The 22,892-nt window shown below is 39.5% G+C and overlaps 1 protein-coding gene across 5 annotated transcripts in view; it reads left to right on the top strand.

The window, feature by feature from the left end:
* The window catches only part of TTC28 (tetratricopeptide repeat domain 28), a 597,782-nt gene that overhangs the window by 422,254 nt on the left and 152,636 nt on the right, over positions 1-22,892 (top strand). For all 5 annotated transcript variants that reach the window (XM_014835534.3, XM_014835530.3, XM_070516305.1 and 2 more), the window contains one exon: positions 11,316-11,823. In XM_014835534.3, coding sequence (XP_014691020.1) covers positions 11,316-11,823 — 508 coding nt within the window. The remainder of the gene's footprint in view (positions 1-11,315; positions 11,824-22,892) is intronic.

Raw genomic sequence — 22,892 nt, 5'->3', positions numbered from 1 at the left:
AAGCTAATATTTAAAAAAATAGTTTAGCATCTTAATTAAAAATTTAGTTTTTCTTCAGTGGACCTATTTTGTTCCTTTTTTAGATCTTGGTGTAATGTCTTCTTTCTTTGGGGATTCCCAAAAAGGAATGTGTATGTGCTTACGTGCCCAAATAATTTCTGTGCCAAAGGAACAGTAACAAATGCCACACAAGGGAAATGACATTTTAAGATTTTTTAATTAATATAATGAGAAAGCAGAAGGAAGGCACTAATTTAGTGCATTTAAATTTTAAGTAAATGTATAAAATGAGTTAAATGAATATAAATATATGACTTTAAAATTACTTAATTTACTCAATTTTGTTGGTATCTTGCATCTGTAATAACAGCTAGCACTAATTGAATATTTGCTATATGCCAGGCACAATTCTAAGCTCTTTAAATGTATGCTTCTGACAATCCCATGAGATAGATATCATTACCCCCACTTTGTAGATAAGGAAACAAGGACAGAGAGAGTCAGTGACTTCCTTAAGGGAACACAGCCAATAGAGACAGGATTCAAACCTAGATAGTTCTAACCACTGTATCACCGTGGAATTGCTAAGTCCATAATTATTCAGGAGAATCAGTAGCTGTTAGAAAAGCTACTAAAGTTTTATTAAAGTTTGCCATTGAATTTGTCACTGAATTGTTGGCTTGGGTTTTAGAGACAAAAGCAGTTTGTATCTAAAATATTTTACAAACTTCATCTGTTAACCTTGTCACATTAATTTTGGAGATAATATTTATTATTTAAGATAAAACTGTCAGAAATTTATTCTAAGTGGATCTTATATAAATAATTGGCATTAAAGTAAAGATTATTAAATAAAAACTAGTGTAATTATAATTTCAGGATTCTAATAAAGCTGGTCTAGGGTGGCTGCTGAATATGTGGGCCAAAAGACAGGGAAAAATCAATGAGAATGGTGAGCTTTTGACTGGTTGTTGGAATAAATAGTGATCGCATTCACTTCTTTTACTAATCATGGAAGTCACAAGAGTAAGGGAAAAGGCAGTGAGGGCTTGAGTTTGAGGTGACTGTGAGATGGCACAATGGTTGGCAAAGCAGAATGAGGAGGGTGCCAGCTGGGGGCCTGAAGACCTAGGCTCCAGTCCTGCCTTTGCTGCTCATTAGCAGGTTGACCTTCGGCCAAGGTACTGGAGATCTCTTGGCCTTAGTTTCTACAACCAGAGACACTGAGGAGGGTTTTTCAAACTCTATAGGGTGCCATAGAGTCTCTTAAGGGTGCTTGGGGAGAAAAGTGGACCCTGGTCTAAGTTAACCTAAACAACTACACTTTTAATCACACAATCACACATATTTGTAATTTGGTTTAAACAAAGTTTGAAAACCAGTGAATTAGGTGATCTCTAAGGTCCCTTCCAACTCTAAAGTTCTCTGTCTCTTGTCCTGAAATCTGAGTTTGGAATCATCCCATGGAGATAAAAGTTGAATCTGCCAGAATGAGTGAAAGTACAGAAAGCTGAGATTGTGGTTCATATATTTGTGACCAGTTAGATGCCTCGAATTTCAGAAGGTCTCAGCCTGCATTTGGACCTGTCCTTTACAGTGGAGGGCCATAATGATATTCCTTCGTAGATTGTAGCAGAAGCTCTCTTCTTAATTTCCTCACGTCTTTCCAGGATCCCTGAGGACTCCCTTCCATCCGATTTAAAGTTTTCTTGTTTAAATTGTTATCTGCTGGCCCCTGCAAATAAGCTGTCCTTTTCTTGGACTTTCTTCCTTCCAGGAAATGTCTCCTCTGCCTCTTGTATGTGCACTTGCACATGTATGTGTTTTCCATCTCTCTCTCTCTCTCTCCAAATTTCTCCATTATATCCTGGCCAGCTAAAGCCAGATTTTATGATTCAGTGTAAATACTGTCTTCAAAAAGATGATTGACTATGTTCCAACCCCCTACAGAACAATATTTTATAGCCCACTAACATTCAGGTTGGCTGGCAAGTGTGGAATGCAACAATTTTGATTGGACTAAAGTATCATTGTGGTAGAATATGTCTCCTAACCTACGTCAAATTAGTACATAAGAAACTTGAGTGAATCCTGTCGTTAAAAACTCATTGAGTCTAGGTTATCTGCCTGTTACTCCCCTAAATAAAACTGAAGATGTAGGTGAAACTGAGAGTGGAAAATAAGTTTCCAAAAATAATTTTAACTGATTATTTTAAGCGAGTGAGGGAATTTACCTCCAGTCAAACTCAGCTGCCTAGTAGAAATCCAAGTCTCTAGGAGTTTTAGTTGTTCATCATTGTGTGGCCAAAGAGCTAGGTAGAATAGAGTTTTCTGTAAAGATCTTCCTAGATGGCTAGTATGTGGCTGTAGTGGAAAGGGTTAGGATGTAAAGGAGGGAGGAGAATCCTTCAATAACCTGCAGGAGATGTTAGGGAATAACGTTTCTTTCCTCCAGTGTTCAGCATCAGCCTCACTGTTTGCAGTCCTTCACGAGGAAGTAGCATGCACTCCTCCGCTGGCTGCAACTTGGCAGTTACCACACATAACACAGATGCCTGTTGTAGTGCATCAAGTTTACATGGAGCATCAAGTTTTTTAAAAAATGAAATCATTATAAATTCTGGCAGTTTTTATGGTATAATTAAAATGTCTAGCAGGATACCTCTGGGAAACCAAATGCAGTTTTACTATTTATAGAGCCAGCAGAGGTAGTGTTTCTTGCCAACTTTCATATCTTATGACCTATAAATTGCTCTTAATAGCTAATCTGTCATCCCAGCTTCTCATACAAGAAAGCTTGTTTCCTTATTAATCTGTTAATTTGCATCTGCAAAGGACATTTACAAATTCTTGGTTTAAAAACATTGCTGTATTAATGCTGGGCATTATAAATAATTTATCACCTGTGATAGCAACTCTCAGGTCTAGGTAATAGATCTTTCTGACATTGTATTATTCTTCCAACCCTAATATAATTTTGATAAAAATAATTACTGTGAAAGCTCCTCTGGCCCCACAGTATTAGAAAAGGCTGACAGGTTACCATGGAGAAGCTGTAACTATCACTAACCACTCGCTAAGCTCATAGTAATAAATTCAGACCAACTCTGCCAACTATGATATGGTGTACGGTAGAAAGAATTCAGATGTGCACAAATTACTCTCCTAGCTTTCCTGTAACAACTGCAAAATATTCCTTCAACCCTAGGTTTGCGCATCGGGATAGGCTGATTAGATTGATTATAGTAAATCTGACACCAGTTATTGACCATAAACAGTATGAAAATGATTTAAGACTATTGAAGACTATGTAATTAAAATTTTCCCTGTTTGTGTGCTATTTCAGTTTCTTCTTTTGGCTGTGAGTTCACAGTTCTTAGAGCTCCTGTTTCATGAAGCTTTCTCCCTACCAAAATCTTTAGTATTTAACTATTTTTTGTTTGTATTTTTTTGATTTGTTTTTTCCTCTATTTTAATCGAAGAAGGATTTGTGGTATCAGGAAACAAAACATCAAAGGAAGAAATCAGAGTAATGAGAGGATTAGGGTCATATCACAGGCCGAAGTCAGGGCAGTTCGCACATGTTATGGGATTCTATCTGGCTGCTAAAGGGAGGTTCTACATCAAGCCATAAGCTTCCTGGTGATCCAAACAAAAAGATAAATTTGACCACTTATAGGATTCACATTTTTCTTAAGATAAAACCATCACAGCTGCTTGGTAGGAGCATTGAGATCTGAAAGAAATTTTTCCTTTGATCCTTATAAGGATAACATTGGGTGACATCATGGACAATGTCCTCATCAATATAGATTATACATTTTTTAAATTATTTTTGTCCAGTTAGTTTTGTGTGACTGTTGAGTGAGGAATTCTAGACATTTATGAACATCATATAACCTTTTGTACAGAATTGCTTTATCAGCTCAGTTGCTGATTAAGGGTAGATTTTTAGGCTATACTACACTCATTAAATAGGGAGTGTATGTCATTTAAAATTGTAGGAAGTGTATCGACCCCACAGAGCATGATTCAATTTTCTGTTTCTAAAGATTTATATTTGGTGATTGTTGACTCCCCCTAAATAGGCCTGCAATTTGGATAAATTACTACTAGGTAGACCTTTTTATCTGGGTTAATATAGGTTTTTAAAGATTAACTAAGTTTATGATTATTAATTTATGCTCAGTATTGCATTAATCAGGCTAGGCCAGGTTATGCTGCAATGACAATAAATCCCCAAATCTCAGTGGCTTAAAACAACAAAGATTTATTTTTTGTGCCCATATATTTGTTACAGGTCAGCCAGGGCTCTATTCCACATTGCCATAATTCTCACTTGAAGTTCAGTGCTGATGGAGCAGTGTGTAGCAAAGAGAAGAGAGAATGTGGTGAAGCATGCACTGGTTCCTAACCCTTTATCTGGATATGATCACATCATTGGCCAAAGCAAGTCACATAGCCACTCACACCTGACTTCATGCAGGCAAGGATGTATGATCTTACCTGCCTGGAAGGAGGGAAGCCATCGTATTTGTGAACATCCCTAAAACTACCCTAAGTATCATTAATGCTTAAAACATATCTTGTATTCTAATTAGTCATTATTTTAGTTAAGCATTTTGTTGTTGTTGTTGTTACTGATCTCTCTTCTTCTCATCTACTTCATGGAAATACATGAAAGTACAAATCTGATCATATCAGTCCCCTGCTTAAACCTGTGGCTATTATTGCCCCTGGGTAGATTTTAAATTCTTCAATTAGAGGCTAAACTATATGTAGTCAAATAGTATGAGAGCTAGAGCTAGAGTCTGACATATGTGGATCTGAACCCTGGCTTTGCTATTAATTGTGTACTTTTAGGCATCTCACTTTATTTCTTTGAATTTAGTTTTGTCTCACAAATGGATATAATAATAACACACACTTAGGAAAGTTGTTATAATGATCAAACGAGACAACATACATGGCTAATACTTTACATTTTAAAAATTGATAAGGGGCTGGCCCAATGGCATAGCAGTTAAGTTCACACACTCTGCTTCGGCGGCCCGGGGTTCATGGGTTTGGATCCTGGATTCTGGGCAGGAACGTACACTGCTTATCAAGCATGCTGTGGCGGCATTCCACATAGAAAATAGAGGAAGGTTGGCACAGATGTTAGCTCAGGCCAATCTTCCTCACCAAAAAATAAATAAATAAGAATACAAATTGATGGACAGATGGAACTTATCCAAACCTACCTTTCCAGACTCCCCTCCAGCCACTACCCCCACTTCCAGGTCTAAATGGCTTCTTGCTCTCTAATCCTTAAACACTCTGTCATACTTCATGCCTTTGCTCATACTGTTTCCATTTCTTAGAATTCCTATTCCCCAAATGAGGAAAACTCCAATTTATTTGTTTTTTAATTAACAGATGTAATTTTTTAGAGCAGTTTTAGATTTACAGTAAATTAAGTAGGTAGTACAGAGAGTTCCCATATACCCTCTCTCTTCTCCACTCAGTTTCCCCTATTATTAGCATTTTGCATTACTGTGGTACATTTCTTACCAATATCGATATTATTAACTGAAGTTCATAGTTTCCATTAGAATTTGTGTTGTACAGCCTATGGATTTTGACAGATGGGTAACGTGGTATATCCACCATTATAATATCATGCAGAGTAGTTTCACTGCCCTAAAAGTCCCCTGTGCTGTACCTATTCATCCTTACCCCCTCTGCAACCACTGATCTTTTAATTTTCTCCATAGTTTTGTCTTTTCCAGAATGTCACATAGTTGCAATCATACACATGTGGCCTTTTCAGACTGGCTTCTTTCGTTAAGCAATATACATCTAAGGTTCCCTTCCTGTCTCTTTGTGGCTTGATCGATAATTTCTTCTTAGCACTGAATAATATTCCATTGTAAGGATGTACATTTATTTATCCATTCACCTATTGAAAGACATCTTGGTTGCTTCTAGTTTTTAGCAATGATGAATAAAGGTGTCACAAACATTTGTGTGCAGGTTTTTGTGTGGACGTAAGTTTTCATTTCATTAGCGTGAATATCTGAGAGCATAATTGCTGGATCATATGGTAAGAATATGGTTAGGTTTCTAAGAACTACCCAACCATCTTCCAAAGTGGCTGCCCAGTTTGCATTTCCACCAGCAATGAATGAGAGTTCCTGTTGCTCCATCCTCACTAGAATTTGGTATTGTCAGGTTTTTTGGATTTTAGCCATTCTAATAGGTATGTAGTGATATCTCATTGTTGTTTTAATCTGCAATTCCCTGATGACATGATGTGGAGCAATCTTTTCATCTACTGATTTGCCATCTGTATATCTTCTTTGGTGAGGTATCTGTTCAGATCTCTTGCCCATTTTTAAATTGGGTTATTTTCCTATTGTTGGGTTTTAAGATGTTTATAGTATATTTTGAATAGAAGTCCTTTGTCAAATATGTGTTTTGCAGATATTTTCTCCCAGCCTATGGCTTGTCTTTTCATTCTCTTCAAAGTGTCTTTTGCAGAGCACAGTTTTTAATTTTAATGAAGTCCAACTTATCAATTTTTTCTTTCATGGGGTCATGCCTTTGGTGTTGTATCTAAAAACTCATTGCCAAACCCCAGGTCCCCTAGATTTTCTCTTCTATTAGCTTCTAGGAATTTTATAGTTTTGCATGTTACACTTAGGTCTATGATCCATTTTGAGTCAATTTGTGTGAAAGGTGTAAGATCTGTGTCTACATTCACTTTTTTAGCATGTGGATGTCCAGTTTTTCCAGCACCATTTGTTGAAAAGACTATCCTTTCTCCATTGAATTACCTTTGCTCCTTTGTTAGAAATTAGTTGACTATGACATATCTGTGTGAGGCTACAGAATTTTCTTGAGTACATGAATGAATGAACAAATGAACTGATCAACCAAGAGACCCAAAACACTCCAATGTCTGTGTAAGCTCTGACCGCTTGAAGTAAAGTGCTTTTACCAACAGTACATGTTGGATATACCAATGATTCTAAAATGCCTCTGAGTAAAGGGTGAATTTTCTTATGCCTACATTTGCAGAAGAGTACTCTGAGTAATATGCTTCAGCATATGAAGATCATAACACTTTCCCCACCATAAGTGGGGCAAGCTTCTTGTGTTGTCTTTTTAGTTGTGGTGACGTAACTCATGTTCTATTTTCTGGTCATCTTCTACCATGCCTTTGAAATGAATAAGGCTAGATGAGTGTTATCTTGCTGGGGTACAAAGAGAAACTAAAATCTAAAACTTTTGAGTATCTTCTGTGTGCCAAGTACTGAACCAGGCTCTTTATAAGTACTACCTTATTTAGTACCCATCAAGGCAGTGTGAGGTATTAAGATTCCCATTTTACAGTTGAAGACACTGAGGCTCAGAGATGTTGCATAATTTGCACAAGTCACATAGATTGTCATTTGAACCTTTGCATGCCTAATTCCAGAGACTGTCCCTATTATTCTACATTCCTCTGCCTCTTGGGCTGTAGGTGGTTAACCCAGGACCTTGGGTTTGTAGGCACTAAACTGGCAGGGAATACAAGGTGCATGTGGATTTGGGCAGTAAAAAAGAAAAGCCATATTACTGATACTAGCTACAGGTACATTTCCCTCTTTTTAAACCTGCATGTAATTAGTCAGTCAGCAGTTATATTGAATATTCTCTATATGTGAACATAGTCTTCCCACAAAATAGAACTCTTATTAAAGATACACACAATGAGGGGAAAACATGCTAGATGTGAACGAAAGCACGTTTAATTCTTCAAAATAATGTTTAATGGTGGTATCATCAATATGGTTATAGTTTGGGTAGTTTAAACTTTCTCTATTTTGTGTCTCAAACTAAAAGCGCTAAAGGTGGTCTGAAAAAATATGAGCGAATTTCCTACTCTAGTTCCATGTCCCAGGAAACTGACTGGTCAGATGTAGTTCTTCTGCAAGTATTTGGGCCACAGAGCAAGGGGAGATGACTCCCGGGTGCTACGTCTGCAGCTGGAAATCGTGCTTTGGCAAGAACATGAGTAATTTATGTCTTGTAAAAAGAGAAAAGTATTGTCTTATTCCAACCGGTATGTTAGCGTAAGTGTTTGTGTGCATTTTAGTATTCAAATACAGATGTTCCAAAATGTTTCCACTGTGGGAAGCAGCTGCCGCTACTCCAGCCCAGAAATCTCAAAGAGATTAATATCCAAAGGCAGCGTGAACCTTAGTGGTAAATGCAGCATCTGCTTGAGGTGGGGCCTGTGATTCCCCGTAGATAGTGGGTCTTCAGATTCTTGTTAACAGCCTGAAACCATGTTTCAGATCAGAGCTTATTCTGCAGAAACAGGAACAAAGACAAGTGATTAATTTGTAATTCACTTAGCTGATAAATATTATCACATTTGATTTGCCCAGGGGCTGTAAGACACTGGACTTCATTTCCTGTGGCAACTGATAGGAATATAGATATTTGGTCATAATGACTGATGTTTTCAGTTGCCATTACTAGCTTCTGCTTGGTAACAGAGCTCAGCCCAACCAGCTTGCAGTCATAAAACATCCATCCACACCTTAGTTATGCATTCACAGAGACTTTACATTTGCTCAGGACACTCACATGCCCTGCTTCATCTGATCCTATCCGAGTCCCAGGAAGTATGTACACTAGCAGTATCAGCGCAGTTACAAATAAAGAGAACACAGGTGAAGAAGGGAAATGACTTATCGGGACTACACAGCCAGGGCCTCTGACTCTAAATCTATCCCGTTCTTATACTACATCAAGCTGCCTCTCTAAGTTTAGAGGCTATGATGTGTGCTTCATAAATCGTGTCATCCTTTCTGGAGATGCTGGTTTCCAGGACACCCGCATGAAGAGTCCCAGCCTGACAGCACTGCCCGATAACTGGAGGGTGCCAGGAAGAGCTAAGATAGTAGTCTTTCTTTCTTTGCCCCACACCCCAGAGGGGAAATGCTTGAATGCTCCCTTTCCTTACTCAGCAAATGAGCTCCTCTGTCTCCATAGCATTTAGAGAAATGAAGAACCAGAAGCAGAAGATCCCAGGGCTATCATTTGGAGTTGTCATAAACCGGAAGCCTGGGGTGTTGCGCCTGCCCCAGGCCTTCCACAGCCATCCCCCGCAGTGTTTGAGGGCTCATTGCCTCCAACCGGATCTGTTATTTGGGATTATCTGTGAATTATTTATGGTTTACACATTTGACAGAGACTCGTGGCTGAGTTGGAAAACTCTCAGTTCATAGCTTACTGCTGGGGCCTAGAATATGTCTGGAAAACCGAGGCTCAGAGAAGTTAAGCTTTTAAAGGTCCCAGATCTAGTAAAGGGCAGTGCAGTTTTGAACTGAGTGTGGACTCAAAGTTTCAGATTCTAAGTTACACTAGCTCCATAGTGAAAAAGCCATGTGTTTTACTTTCAGGGCAACAAAGATTTGGGAGTTGGGGGGGGGGGGGGGGGTTGTGGACTCTCTTGCTCCCTAGCCAGGCTTTGGTAGAGAAGAACCCCAGAGAATGAGGTGGGGAGGGCCAGCTACAGAACTCGGGGAAAGAGGCCGAGTCCCTGGGCCTGCAGCGAAGGAGGAAAAGGAGATTGTCGGGTGAGAGAAGGGGAGTTGTGAGCAGTAGAAAGGTCCATGTACCATGTGCTGCCCTGAAGTCCTAGCCTCTAGTCCTGAAGAGGCTCCCAAAGTGGGAACCTAGGCCAGTATATGCCCAAGTAGCATGTTCTTTGGTGGCATCATTGCTGCCTCTGCCAGAATCACACTTCTACAGGATTGTGACTTTCACGGAATTGTTTCTGCTTTCCCTCACTCAGAAAAAAAAACAAGTAAATTTCTAAGTATTTATTTCCTCTCTATTTTTCTACATCTTTTTGTTGGAACATCTGTGAAATGATAAAAAGCAACTTAAAATGATATGGAACCCTTTGCAAATACACAATTTACAAACATTGTAAAGATGGTCAGCGTCTCAGTTATTCTGATCAAGGACTGCTATTTCACAGGCAAAGAAATAGGGTAGCAAATCACTCACATCTCTAAAATATTAATAAATGTGTTCTGAAATGCACAGACATAGAACACATCTCATAAAGAAATTCTCCAGGTGAGAGGCCTTCCCTCGCTGTTATTCCCTAGCCTGGAGGCCTTCATGAAGATTGCTTGCCTACTTGTGACAGATGCACCCTTTGTTCTGCCAGGATCACATGTGCCTGTTAGGAACAGGGAACATCATGAAGAAAGGGAGCTGCATGGCCCTAGCTGTAGGTACACTGTGAAGGAGAGGAAGGGTAGGCAAGCCTCCGAGTTGTAGAATGAAAAAGCCTAGTGTAACTTCCCTTTTATATCTCTGCGAAGAATTTAGACACTGAAGACTAGCATCTAGGACTCTATGCGCTTGGTGAGATTCTGGAACCCGTATAACATCTCCTTTGTTGTTTTGTTGCTCCTGTTTGGTTAACTATTCTGTCATAGAGTCTTTTTCATTAAAACCTTCGAGACAAAAAGGGCTCGTGTACTTTTCTTTAGACAGGAAATGCATGAGTGACAAGCAGGGTGAGGGGCCTAGGAAGATAGCATCTTTCTGCACAGAGGCTGGAGTCAGAAGAGCCTCCAGGCAAGAAAAGCAAAGCTAGAAGAACCAGTTCAGGCCTGAAAGGGGTGGTGAGGCCCAGTGGGGACCACTCAGTTCAGAGTAACCACCCACTGTTTTCCTCTAAGCCCTCCACAGTAACTGGCACTGATGAGGTCACATTGGGGGAACAGGACCCTCTGGTGGGTCCTGGGTCACAAAATCATCAATCATCATTCTAAACATCTCCCTTAGCATTTGTTTTGGGAGAAGACAAAACTAGAGAAATGCCCAGGAGTGCAAAGAGCCAAGCATGGATTTCTCCTATGAATTTCCTCTGCTATATTATACGTAGTAATTAATTTTGGTTTTCTTCAGCTTTTTCTTATACTACACAGGTTAATAGCTATTAAAAGAGATATAATATTATAATATTAGAAACGTCAATAAGTCTTTAAACTAACATGAAGGTTATATGGAACGCAACCTGTTTCTATGAGATTAGATGTTGAAAGTTACTAATTAAATGATATTGTCTTTTATTAGGAACTTGCTGTTTGGATGTGCTCTTTTTCAGTTCTGCATAGGTCTGTGGACCACTGATAGAAACACCATTAGGAATTGGATTGGATGGTTACAGGCAAACTCTGTAAAGTTTCACCTGCTGAAACAAACAAAAGCCATTTTCTGATGTGCTTTCATTTCTCTGCCTTATCCTTTCTCTCCAGGCAGCTTCATCAGCCTTGAGCAGTCTGGGCCACGTGTACACAGCCATTGGAGACTACCCCAATGCACTGGCCAGTCACAAACAGTGTGTTCTTCTTGCCAAGCAATCCAAAGATGAGCTTTCTGAAGCCCGAGAACTTGGCAACATGGGAGCTGTGTATATTGCTATGGGTGACTTTGAGAATGCTGTGCAGTGCCATGAGCAGCATCTGAAGATAGCCAAGGACCTGGGGAACAAGCGAGAAGAGGCCCGGGCCTACAGCAACCTGGGCAGTGCTTATCACTACAGGAGGAACTTTGACAAGGCCATGTCTTACCACAACTACGTGCTGGAGCTGGCGCAGGAGTTGATGGAGAAGGCCATTGAGATGCGGGCCTACGCTGGCCTGGGCCATGCTGCCCGGTGCATGCAGGACTTGGAGAGGGCTAAACAGTACCATGAGCAGCAGCTGGGCATTGCCGAGGATCTCAAGGACCGGGCTGCAGAGGGGCGAGCGTCTTCCAATCTGGGTAAGGACAGGATTGCTTCCAAGATCCAGGGTCCATACTATGGGCTGGAAATGAGCTGGAGTAGCCTGCTACCTTTTACTGGAATCTGTGTGTTTGTATTCAAAAGAATCTCCTCCTTGTGTGTGTTGTATATTTCCTTCAGATATATTTCCTTGGAGCCTGCCTGCTGTAAATCACACGATCCTTCCTGTCATCGCAGTGCTCTAAGGATTAGAACTCTGAAATACTGGAAAAACAAAACACCCCAACCTTTTAATCTGTCTAGAGAGAAGAGCAACCAGATTTATCTAATTAGAGAGAAGTGGCCTGAAATGAGGATATAAAGCTTTGTTTGGTTTAAATGAAAGAGAAGCTGCTAGGAGGTCATGAAAGAGAATTTGAGAGGATTTTTGTTTAAAAGGATTTCTTTACTTGTTGACATTAACCCCACAAGAAATGTATTTTTTCCTCAAAAGTGTTTGTATTCACAAATGATATTGACAATTTTAGTATAAATGAAAATTTATTTTTTGAAAGATCTATTTAGATAAGATAGATTTGCACTCACTGTTTTGATAGTACTTGGTTACAGTTAAGACAGTTATAAATTTGGGAGAGTTGATATGTAATGGTAAGAGACAAAAAGTATGTAACTGGCTACTTTTTAGAAGATATCGTTATCTTGTCTTTTTACCCAAACCAATGTGGGTATGATAAATGCAAGGAACAGATGTGTTTGGAAGTATAGGCTGAACTCATCCCTGTGCCTGGAGCCCCATGGTTTGTTCTGTATCCACAGGGACTTGGGGTGGGGAGAGGACAAGGAGAAGGTGATTTTATTGATGTTAGTGTATGCTTATCAGATACTAGTAGCAGCAGAACGTAAAACTTAGCCCCCTTTTCTTATATGACCTGCAAAACCAAGGCCCCCCCCCCCCGTCTCTATTTATAATTTGAGCACTGCTCCTCCCTCCCCTCCACCTCTGCTTATTGTGACCATGTGTTTTGTGAATATGGCTGTTAGAAAAAGTCTGGCAAATCCCTGGAGATGACTCTGAAGATGGTATTGAGATCAGAATGAGAGTCTGATAAGAACCATAGAAATAGCTCTTTGTATTATATTCACTCAACAGATTATAAGTATTTATTGAATCATTACTGTGTGCTGAATCCTGGCATAGTTGCCTTAGGCGATAGAGAAGTTAAAAAAAAATCCTTGCCCTTAAAGAGCTTGTAATTTAGTGGGCTGGCTCGGTGGCGCAGCGGTTACCTGCGCACGTTCCCCTTCTCGGCGGCCTGGGGTTCGCCGGTTCAGATCCCGGGTGCGGACATGGCACCGCTTGGCATGCCATGCTGAGGTAGGCATCCCACGTATAAAGTAGAAGAAGACGGGCACAGATGTTAGCTCAGGGCCAGGCTTCCTCAGCAAAAAGAGGAGGACTGGCAGTAGTTAGCTCAGGGCTAATCTTCCTCAAAAAAAAAAAAGAAAAAAAGAGCTTGTAATTTATTTGGGAAAATAAGACTAATACACAGGATAACAGTGGCTTCCCTGTAAGACAGTGTTAGTGATGTTGTGTTGCCATGGAATTCCTAGAAGGGAGACCCTGAGGGCCGAGAATAACCTGGAAAGCTTCTTGGAGGAGATTAGACCCAAGTGGACCTTGAAAAACAGTGAGATTTGGCCAGGAATGGGATGGCATTGATGGCAAGGGGTATGTGAAAGTAGGTATGAGATGCAATAGGTTGGCATATCTGAGGGATGGTAGCATGATTAGCTTTCAAGAATGTGCTAGAGGATGGTAGAAGGTTAGTGCGAAAACTGCACAAGAGATGTGCAAATGAACAGGAGCTCCTGAAGGTTTTGAAATATAGGAGTAAGAAGATAGACTAGATATTTAAGGAAGACAAGTCAAGCAGTGGCACATAAAATAGACTGGAGGGCTTGGAGCCTGGGGTTTAGAAGGCCATGCATATTGGACTGTTCAGATTTTCCCTGTCATCTTGTGTCAGTTTTGATAAGTCATATTTTCCAAAGACTTTGTTCATTTCATCTGTTATTGAATTTATTGGCATAAAGTTGTTTATAATATTTCCTTATTTTCCCTTTAATGCTTGTGGGATGTATAGTAGTATGCCCTCTTTCGTTTCTGTTATTGGTAGTTTGTGTTTTGCACTTGTACTCCCTCCCCCGCTTTACTGGATCATTCTAGCTAGAGATTTATCAATTTCGATGATCTTTTGTAAAGAACCAACTTTTACTTTCTTTAATTCTTTCTATTGCTTGTCTGTTTTCTATTTCACTTATTTCTGATCTCATTTTTATCATTTTATTGCTGCTATCTACTTTGGGTCCTCTTTCTAGCTTCTCAAAGTCAAGCCTTTGGTCATTGGTTTTAGACCTTTCTTTTTTCTAATACAAGCATTTAAAAATACAAAATTTGGGGGCTGGCTCTGTGGCTGAGTGGTTGGGATCGCATGCTCTGCTTCAGTGGCCTGGGGTTTCACCAGTTCAGATCCTGGGTGCAGACCTGGCGCTGCTCGTCGGGCTATGCTGGGGCAGCGTCCCAGGTGCCACAACTAGAAGGTTTAGAAGGACCCACAACTAAAAAACATGCAGCTATGTACTAGGGGGCTTTGGGGAGAAGAAGGAGAAATAAAATCTTTAATCAATCAATAAATAAAACAAATATATAAAATTTCCTCTAAATACTGCTTTAGCTCCATCCAATAATTTTTTATGTTAGTGTTTTTACCTTCATTGAGTTTAAAATATTTTCTAAAATCATTTGTACTTTCCCTTTAACTCCTGTGTGGTTTAGAAGTGTTTAATTTTAAAATATTTGGGATTTTCCTACGTAGTTTATTGTTACCAAATTCTGCTTTAATTTCACTGTGGTCAGAGAACATACTTTGTAGGATTTTTAACAGTTGTAATACTCTAAAGATGTCAATTAGGTCAAGGCAGTTGATGGTGTTGTTTAGATCATCTTTGTCTGTTTTGATTTTTTTGGTCTATATCTTTTGTCAGTTGCTAAGAAAGAAGTTGTTCAAATCTCCAACTATTATTAGGGACTTGTGTGTTTCTCCATTTAATTCTTTGAAGCCTGGCTTCGTGTACTTTGAAGCTCTCTCATTGGGTGAATATTCGTTTATGATTGTTTTGTCTTCCTGACAGATTGGCCCTTTTTATTGTTCTGAAATGTGCCTTTTTTATCATGATCTTGTCTTTTTGTCTTGAAGCCTACTTTGTCTGATGCAACTGTATCCACTCCTGCTTTCTATGCTTAATGTTTATGTGGTCCATCTTTTTCTATTTATTTTCTATTTCTCTGTGTCTTTATATTTAAAGTTTGTTAATTGCAGATGACATCTAGCTATGTCTTGCTTTTTTATTGATTTTGATAATTATGGCCTTTTAATTAGAGAATTTTTTCCAATTAACATTTAATGTAATTATCGATATTGTTGGATTTAGGTCTACCATTTTACTGTTGGTTTTCTGTTTGTCCCATTTATATTTTGTTCTCTGTTCTTCCTTTCCTGCCTTCTATAGGTTAATTTAATCATATAGATTTGTCTATTTGCTTGTCAGCTCTACCTCTTTGCATTACTTTTTAGTAGTTGCTCTAAGGATTATATACATATTTTTAACTTTTCACAGTCTACTCTAAGCTAATATTGTACCACTTCCTGTAAAATATAAGAACCTTAAAACCTTAAGGGTCTGTTTACACCCCCCTCCCTGTACTTTATGCTATAGTTGTCACATTTATTACTACACCTGTATTCTTTTCAAATTCCACAATACAGTGGTATTTTGTTGTTGTTTTATACAGCCATTTTAAAGAATTGAGGGAAAATATTGTTTTCTGTTTATCCTCTTATTTATCACTTCTAGTACTTGCATTCATTCCTAGAGCTTTGAGTTTCCATCTCATCATTTCCCTTCAGCCTAAAGAAATTCATGTAGCATTTCTTATAGTGCAAGTCTGCTAGTGATAAATTCTCTTCATTTTTGTTTACTTTAAAATGTCTTTCTTTCACCTTCATTCTTGAAGGATATTTTTGCTGGATACAGAATTCTAGGTTGATAGACTTTTTTTTTTCTTTCTTTCAGCAGTTTAAAGTAGTCTTTCCAGTGTTTTTTGGCCCCCATTATTTCTGATAAAAAGTCAGGGAAATTAATGATCTATGTGGCATAGGCTGATTTTTTCTTGACTGCTTTCTGGATTTCTTCTAACTTTGGTTTTCAACAGCTTGACTATGATATGCCTAAATATAGCTTTCTTTGTATTTTTCCTTCCTCTGGTACTTTGAGCTTTTAAATCTGCAGATATCTTTCCCAAAATTTAGGGAATTTTTGCCAATTTTTTTTTCAAATATTTCCTCTTGCCCATTCCCTCTCTCTTCTATTTATGAGACTCTGCATTATTTTAGACCCTTTAATATTGTCCTGTATATTACTGAGGCTCTGTTTATGTTTTTCTTTTTTATCTGTATTATTAAGATCTGAAAACTTCTGCTAATCTATCTTCAAGTTCACTAACTCTTTCTTCTGTCTTCTCCAATCTGATATTAAACCCATCCAGTGAGGCAGAGTTTGGGATTCCCCAAGACTACTCTCACTTCTGACATCAACTGCAAGCAGGGGTTCCCCAAATCACCCTTAGGTTTAATAATTCATTAGAAGGACTCACAGAATTCACTGAAAGCTGTTATTCTCGTGGTTATGGTTTATTAGAAGGAAAGGATCCAGATTAAAATCATCCAAGGGAAGAGGCACATGCGGTAGAGTCCAGGAGAGTTCTAAGCATGAAGCTTCCAGTTGTCTTCTCCCAGTGTGGTTCATGAATGATGCTAACTCATCCAAGCAATGATGTGTGACAATATGTACAGGGTATTATCAACCAGAGAGACTCATTTGAGCCTTGGTGTCCAAAGTTTTTATTGGACTTTGGTTACATAGATATGGTTGACCACATACATGAGTGACCATAGTTTCCAGCCCCTTTGGAGGTAGAGCTAAAAGCTTGCACCATAAATCACATTGTTAGCGTCGACTATCTGGCATGGCCAACACCCTCAAATAAACTAAGACACTCTTTTTTGTTGTTGTTGAGGAAGATTGGCCCTGAGCTAACATCTGTTGCCAGTCTTCTTCATAGTTGTATATCCTAGTTGTGTGTGCTTCTAGTTCGTCTGTGTGGGATGCCGCCTCAGCATGGCTTGATGAGTGGTGCTGGGTCCATGCCCAGGATCTGAACTGGGGAACCCCAGGCTGCTGAAGCAGAACATGCAAACTTAACCACTATGCCACCAGGCCGGCCCCAAATGAAGACACTCTTAAGTAGGTCATTCTAAGGACTTAGAGATTGGCTCTCAGAGCCAAGGGCAAAGACCAGACCTCTTTGGGCAAGATTAAATTTTTACTGAATAGGGGAATTTTTTTTTCAGATATATATTGCATTTTTTAGCTCTAGAATTTCCATTTGTTTCTTTTAATTAAGATTTCAGTTTTTCTGCTAAGATTTATGTGTTTATTCATTACATGTATGTTTTCCTTTATGTAGCTGGGCCCTAGTTATTAAAAAAAGCTTTTAAAACCTTGTCTGCTAATTCCGTGTGGGTCATCTGAGAGTGAGACTATATGGATTACCTGTTGTTGATATTGCTGTTTTCTAACAGCTTGATTGAGATGGAATTTACATACCATGCAATTTACCCATTTAAAGTGTATAATTGAGTAGTTTTTAGCATAGTCACAGAATAGTGCATTGATTGCCTTTTGTTTTGAATATTAGTCACATTTTGATGTTTCTTTGTATATCTAGTAATATGGGATTGTATCCAACATTGTGAATGATACTTTATAGAGACTCTGGATTCTGATATATTTCTCTTAACAGTATTGACTTTGTTGTTGTTTTACAGGTTAATTTGGCATAGTTCAAACTCTAAACTCAGTCTTGCCTGTGGTGGGTAGCAGCTGAAACCTCTGTTCAGATCTTTTAGCTTCAACTGGGCTGCTTAGATTCAGCCTTGCACATACATATTTCAGGAGTTACACAGAGATTTGCGTAGAATTTATACTCAGAATTCAAGGCTCCTCACTGTGGCTCTCTCTGGGATTTTTCCTCTGGTTCTTCAAGCCAGTAAGACTGTTTCTACCTGAGTTTTAGCCTCACCACATGGCACTAATTGGAGCTTCACCCCCTTCGTCCCCTAAAAAAATGCCCTCTAGCATTTCAAAAATGGGAAATTTACCCAATGACATTCCCTTCTTCAAAGAGTCAACTCGAAACTCCCTACAGTTTCTCACTGCTTCTGCTTTTGGTTACACTCCAGTGCTTTTAAGTAGATTCCTCTCCTTGCCTCTTCCACGCCCACCCACCTGCCTGCCTCTGTCCCCCTGCCAGACTTTATAGTTGTTGTCTGCAGGAGGGCTGGTCTCCTCCGTTACTGGAGGTAGAACTCCTCCTATTCATTTTTGAACCATTACAATTTGACTTGCACCTTTTGTCTCCTGAAAAAGATCGATAGTGGCAGAGTGAGAGATCTTTGGACGGTTCTAAATTTCCCTCATCAGGATGCAGCATGTGGTATGTTCTACTCACTTTTCCTTGAAAGTCTCTCCTAGTTTCTGTGAAGCACCACTGTCCTGATTTTCTTCTTGGCTCGTCTTTCTGTGCTTTCTTCGTTGGACTTTCTTGTCCCCCTTTTAGAAAAATGAACAATTGTGAGAAATTACGAAAGGAGCACTTAGTTTTGTAAAAGAATTCTACAGTACAAAAGTGTATCAAGTAGAAAAATGAGGTCCACTCCCTTACATTATTACCTTCCCCTGTCCCACTCCTCAGAGTTAACTACTGTTAACAATTTGGTTAGAGTCTTTCCAGACCTTTTTATTATGCACATAAACACATGGCAGTACAATGATATATTTAATACACACATGTGCATACAGATTGTTCCTTTTTTCAAAACTTGGATCATAATATATATACCTTTCTGCAGCCTGCTTTTTCTATTCCCCCTTCTCTCTTAGGCTTCCCTCTATGTCATTATTCAGATATCCTACATTATTTTTAATGGCTCCTTTCCATTGTATCACCATTTGTTAAATGTGGAAGTTCTTGTGTTTTGTTCCTTGGTTCTCTTCTGTTCTTTTTTTTTTTTTTTATCTCCCTTTATCATTTTTACCACAATACCTTCAACTACTACTTCAACGTACATTGTTTCTAAACCTGTATTTATCAGCTCTGACCTCTGGCCTGAGCATCATTTTCACATTTCCAACTGCCTAGTGGATACTCCATCTGCTTTTCATGCCGAGTTGTCGAAGATAGTGAGTCCAAACGTAAAATATCTTATTCCTAAATTAACTGCTTCTTCTAGCTTTCCTAATTCTGTTGGTGACAGCCCAACACCTCTAACTATCTGTATTAATTTTCTATTGCTACCATAACAAATTGCCACAAACTTAATGGCTTAATACAACACAAATTTATTCTCTTACAGTTCTGGAGATCAGGAGTCTGAAATCAGTTTCACCAGGCTAAAGTTAAGATGTCAGCAAGGCTGGTTTCTTCTGCAGCCTGTGGGGAAGATTGAGCTTCTAGTGCTGCCTGTGTTCCTTGGCTTGTGGCCTCTTCCTCCGTCTTCAGAGTACATCACTCCAGTCTCCGCTCTGTCATCACCTTGCCTCCTCTTCTGCCCTCACTTCCCTTGCATCCCTCTTATAAAGACTATTGTGATGACATCAGGCGTAACTGAATAATCCAGGTTAATCTTCTCCTCTCAAGATCCTTAACTGAATCCCACCTGCAAAGTCCCTTTTGCCATGTAAAGGAACATTCACAGGTTCCGGGGATGAGGACGTGGACATATTTGGGGGGCGATTATTCAGCTTATGTTATCATCCTGATTTAGAAATCTAAAGTCATCATTGATTTTGTCTCTCTCTCTTTTTTTTTTTTTGGTTGATTCTCAATCTAACAGTTGTCAAATAAGTATTCTCATAAAGGTTCGTTTCTTTCACTGCCCCTTCCTACTTGCCCAGTCTGTTGCATTAACCTACTGGTTGGGTTTTCCTCACTCCTCCCTCCCTCCCCTATCTCCTCCCTCCCATATGCCATCATCAGACTGATCTTCCTAAGGCTGTACTCCAGGTAGTAGTTGCTGCACGTTGCATAGCACATTATGGTCAGAGTCCTCACCTAAAAATGGGGCCTGTCATGATTTCCATTCTTTAAGTTGACTACTTCCCTGTACATACTCCATACGTTACCTGAAACTGGGCTTTTCTATCTTCCCTAATCTCACCACATTGGCTATGCTTTCTTGCTTCAATACGTTTCCTCAAGCCATTTCTTCCACTTAGAACTTTTGTGTCCCTATCCTGCTTGTCTAAAGTTTACTTATCTTTTTAGGATTATCCCAAATACTGTTCACTACTTGAAGCCTCTCTTGATAACAAGATAAGTTCTTTACCTTGTCTGAGCCCTAGTAACACTTTTAAAATTTCCTTAATTCTATTTATATTCAATCATAAATTATGTTTATTTCTATACTTGTATAGTTACTTCTGCTGGTTTAAGACTTATTAGAAGTATGAACAACATTCCACTCTATAGTCTCCATATCACTGAATATAACCCCTTACACGTAGTATAAGTAGTAATTAATTTTACACTAATTGGTTGTTTTTCTTTGGAAATCCACAGTATGATGTATGGGGACATATTTAAAGTAACCGCTCAAAATGTCAAAGGGTCTGTGAGACCTCACGTAGAAGTTCTGGGTTAGCCATGTGATTACATTACGCTTGTTTTACTGTACTTATTTGTCCTTCTAATAGACCCGTGAGGTAAACTATTATTATTCCTTTTCACTGATGAGGATCCAGAGATTAACGAATGTTTGTGACTCACCCGAGGTTATAGAGTAAGAGGCAGAGTCAAGGCTAGGCTTCAGGTCTCTGATTCCATGTCCACAGATCCTTCCATGAAGGAACATTACATCTAGAATGGTGGATTCCGGTAGGAGCCATGCAGGGCTAAAAGCCAAAGATGCTGCTGCTTCTGCACCCATCTTCCAACCTCCATAGACGGGAAGATGAAAAAGAGGAAGCACCACCAGAAGGGTGATAAGCCACCTTGAAACAGTGATCCCTTCTTGTGCCCAGGTACAAAATAGCAAACCTTCTAGAGAAGTATAAGCACCATCAGGATGGAACAGCCCTTTCTTCTCTTTTCCTAGAGAAGCTATTGTCTCTTGATTAGCTACATTGATCTAGACATTTTGCATATATTATTTCATTTCATCCTCACCACAAAGCTATGCGGTAGGCATAGAAGTAAAGCTACTGGCCAAATGTATGCCCTTTATAAGCAGCAGAGGCAACATCCAAACCCGGGTCTGCATGCTCTCTTCTCCTACAGCCCACAGGCCCCCATGAGCCCTACACATTTATTGAAGAGTTAGTTCTTCTGCTTGAGAAGCACAGACAAGACTACACAGATTGTGAAAGTATAATAATGTCCATAATAAGCAAGCCAAACCACACACCTCTGCTTTTCATTCAAAGCCCTTCCTACTGAGGATTATGAAAATATAAATTCAAAAAAAAAAAGTGTCCCAGGGCCTGAAACAGATTTTTCTAGACATCTGAAAGAAAGTCACAAGAATGTGCTTTTCTTGTTTGAAAGAAGAAATGAGAAATGGAGAGCATCAACCAAAGCAGGAGATTTTTCTGATCAAGCACCAGAGGACTCACAGAAAATGATTCAGACTCTAATTAAGGTTGTGACATGCACATCCTGTGCTGTGCCCCACACCTATCAGTGCCTAATAAATATTAATAATATTTATTCTCTCCCTTGGGTCAAGATTTGTCACCCTGCTTGTCTAGACATTGCTATTTAAAAGGAGCTGTGATTTGCTTATAGATACAGCATGTCTGTAAACACGCAAGCAGAGGCAGACGGGGCAGTAAATCTTGGTCAGAGCTGCACTTTGGACTGTTGCAGGAGAGGCTGCAAAACTGTTGTTGGAATAATGAAGTGGATGCTTGCTGCCAGGTACCAGAGTTCTGTCTCCAGCAGGCAGAGTCTAGCAGTAAATTAGCTTATGTTTCAGCTTGGCAGTTGGCACTTGGTTCATTTGTAGATGCTAATTGTAATCTGATGTTATCAGCAGCAGGTAATTGAAATGGGCTTGATGAATTACTTAATTTCTTTTAATAGCTGAGTCTTCAAGAACTGAATAAAGAAGATAAGGTGATCATGAGGAAAATACAACAGCTCTATCTTTCTAATTAGTGCTTGGAGGTTTTTTCTTCTTTACACAAATGATTATGAACATGTGAGGCTGAATAGGTTTATGAGTCAAAAGCCCCCATGGGGGCATTTCCCATTAGGCAGCCCAGTCCTGAGCATTGATAACACTTCTGTTAGGACTTCAGAAAGGAATACTTGAGTGATCACTTTGGAGAACATTCACTTCTGAACACAATTTTCTTTTCCCAGACTTAGATGGGCGCTGCCTACTTGGGGTACTGCCGCTTTGGCACTCATCCTACCTTCAGCTCCTCTTCTGTGGCTGTTTTCTGTGAGGAGTGCTACCTGGCACCATACAGTGAGCAGGGGAGCCTCACAATGATGTTACTGAGGCTAACCTGGCACTGGCACCTCCCACACCTGTCTGTCCCTAAGTCTTTCCATCTGTAGCAGTTCCTGCATAGCCCTTTGCTTTGCCAGCAATGATGGGTACAGATGTGACCCTGGGTCCTGCCATCTGTGCTGGACACTGCATACTGGACCTATGCCATATGATTGCAATGAGCTTTGGGGTCTTTCTTTGGAATCATTTGGCTCTGCTTTTAGTCTCATGTTCATTCCTTAAGTAATCCATCTGTTTGGGGTGACTTTGGAGGAATTTACTTTTGACTAATTTTTTGAGAAAATCAAAGTAACAGCAGAAAGTGTAGAACCTTAGAATCAGGTCTCGTAGATGGACATTTGGAGATGATATAGCAAGTGATTGCTCAGATCACCTCTGTGGTTCTCCTTCATGACGAGTTCTATTTAAAG

The sequence above is a fragment of the Equus asinus genome, chromosome 8 (genome assembly GCF_041296235.1).
Source record: "Equus asinus isolate D_3611 breed Donkey chromosome 8, EquAss-T2T_v2, whole genome shotgun sequence".
Classification (NCBI taxonomy): domain Eukaryota; kingdom Metazoa; phylum Chordata; class Mammalia; order Perissodactyla; family Equidae; genus Equus; species Equus asinus.
The sequence above is the reverse complement of the archived record's forward strand: the minus strand, read 5'-3'. Positions and strand labels throughout refer to the sequence as shown.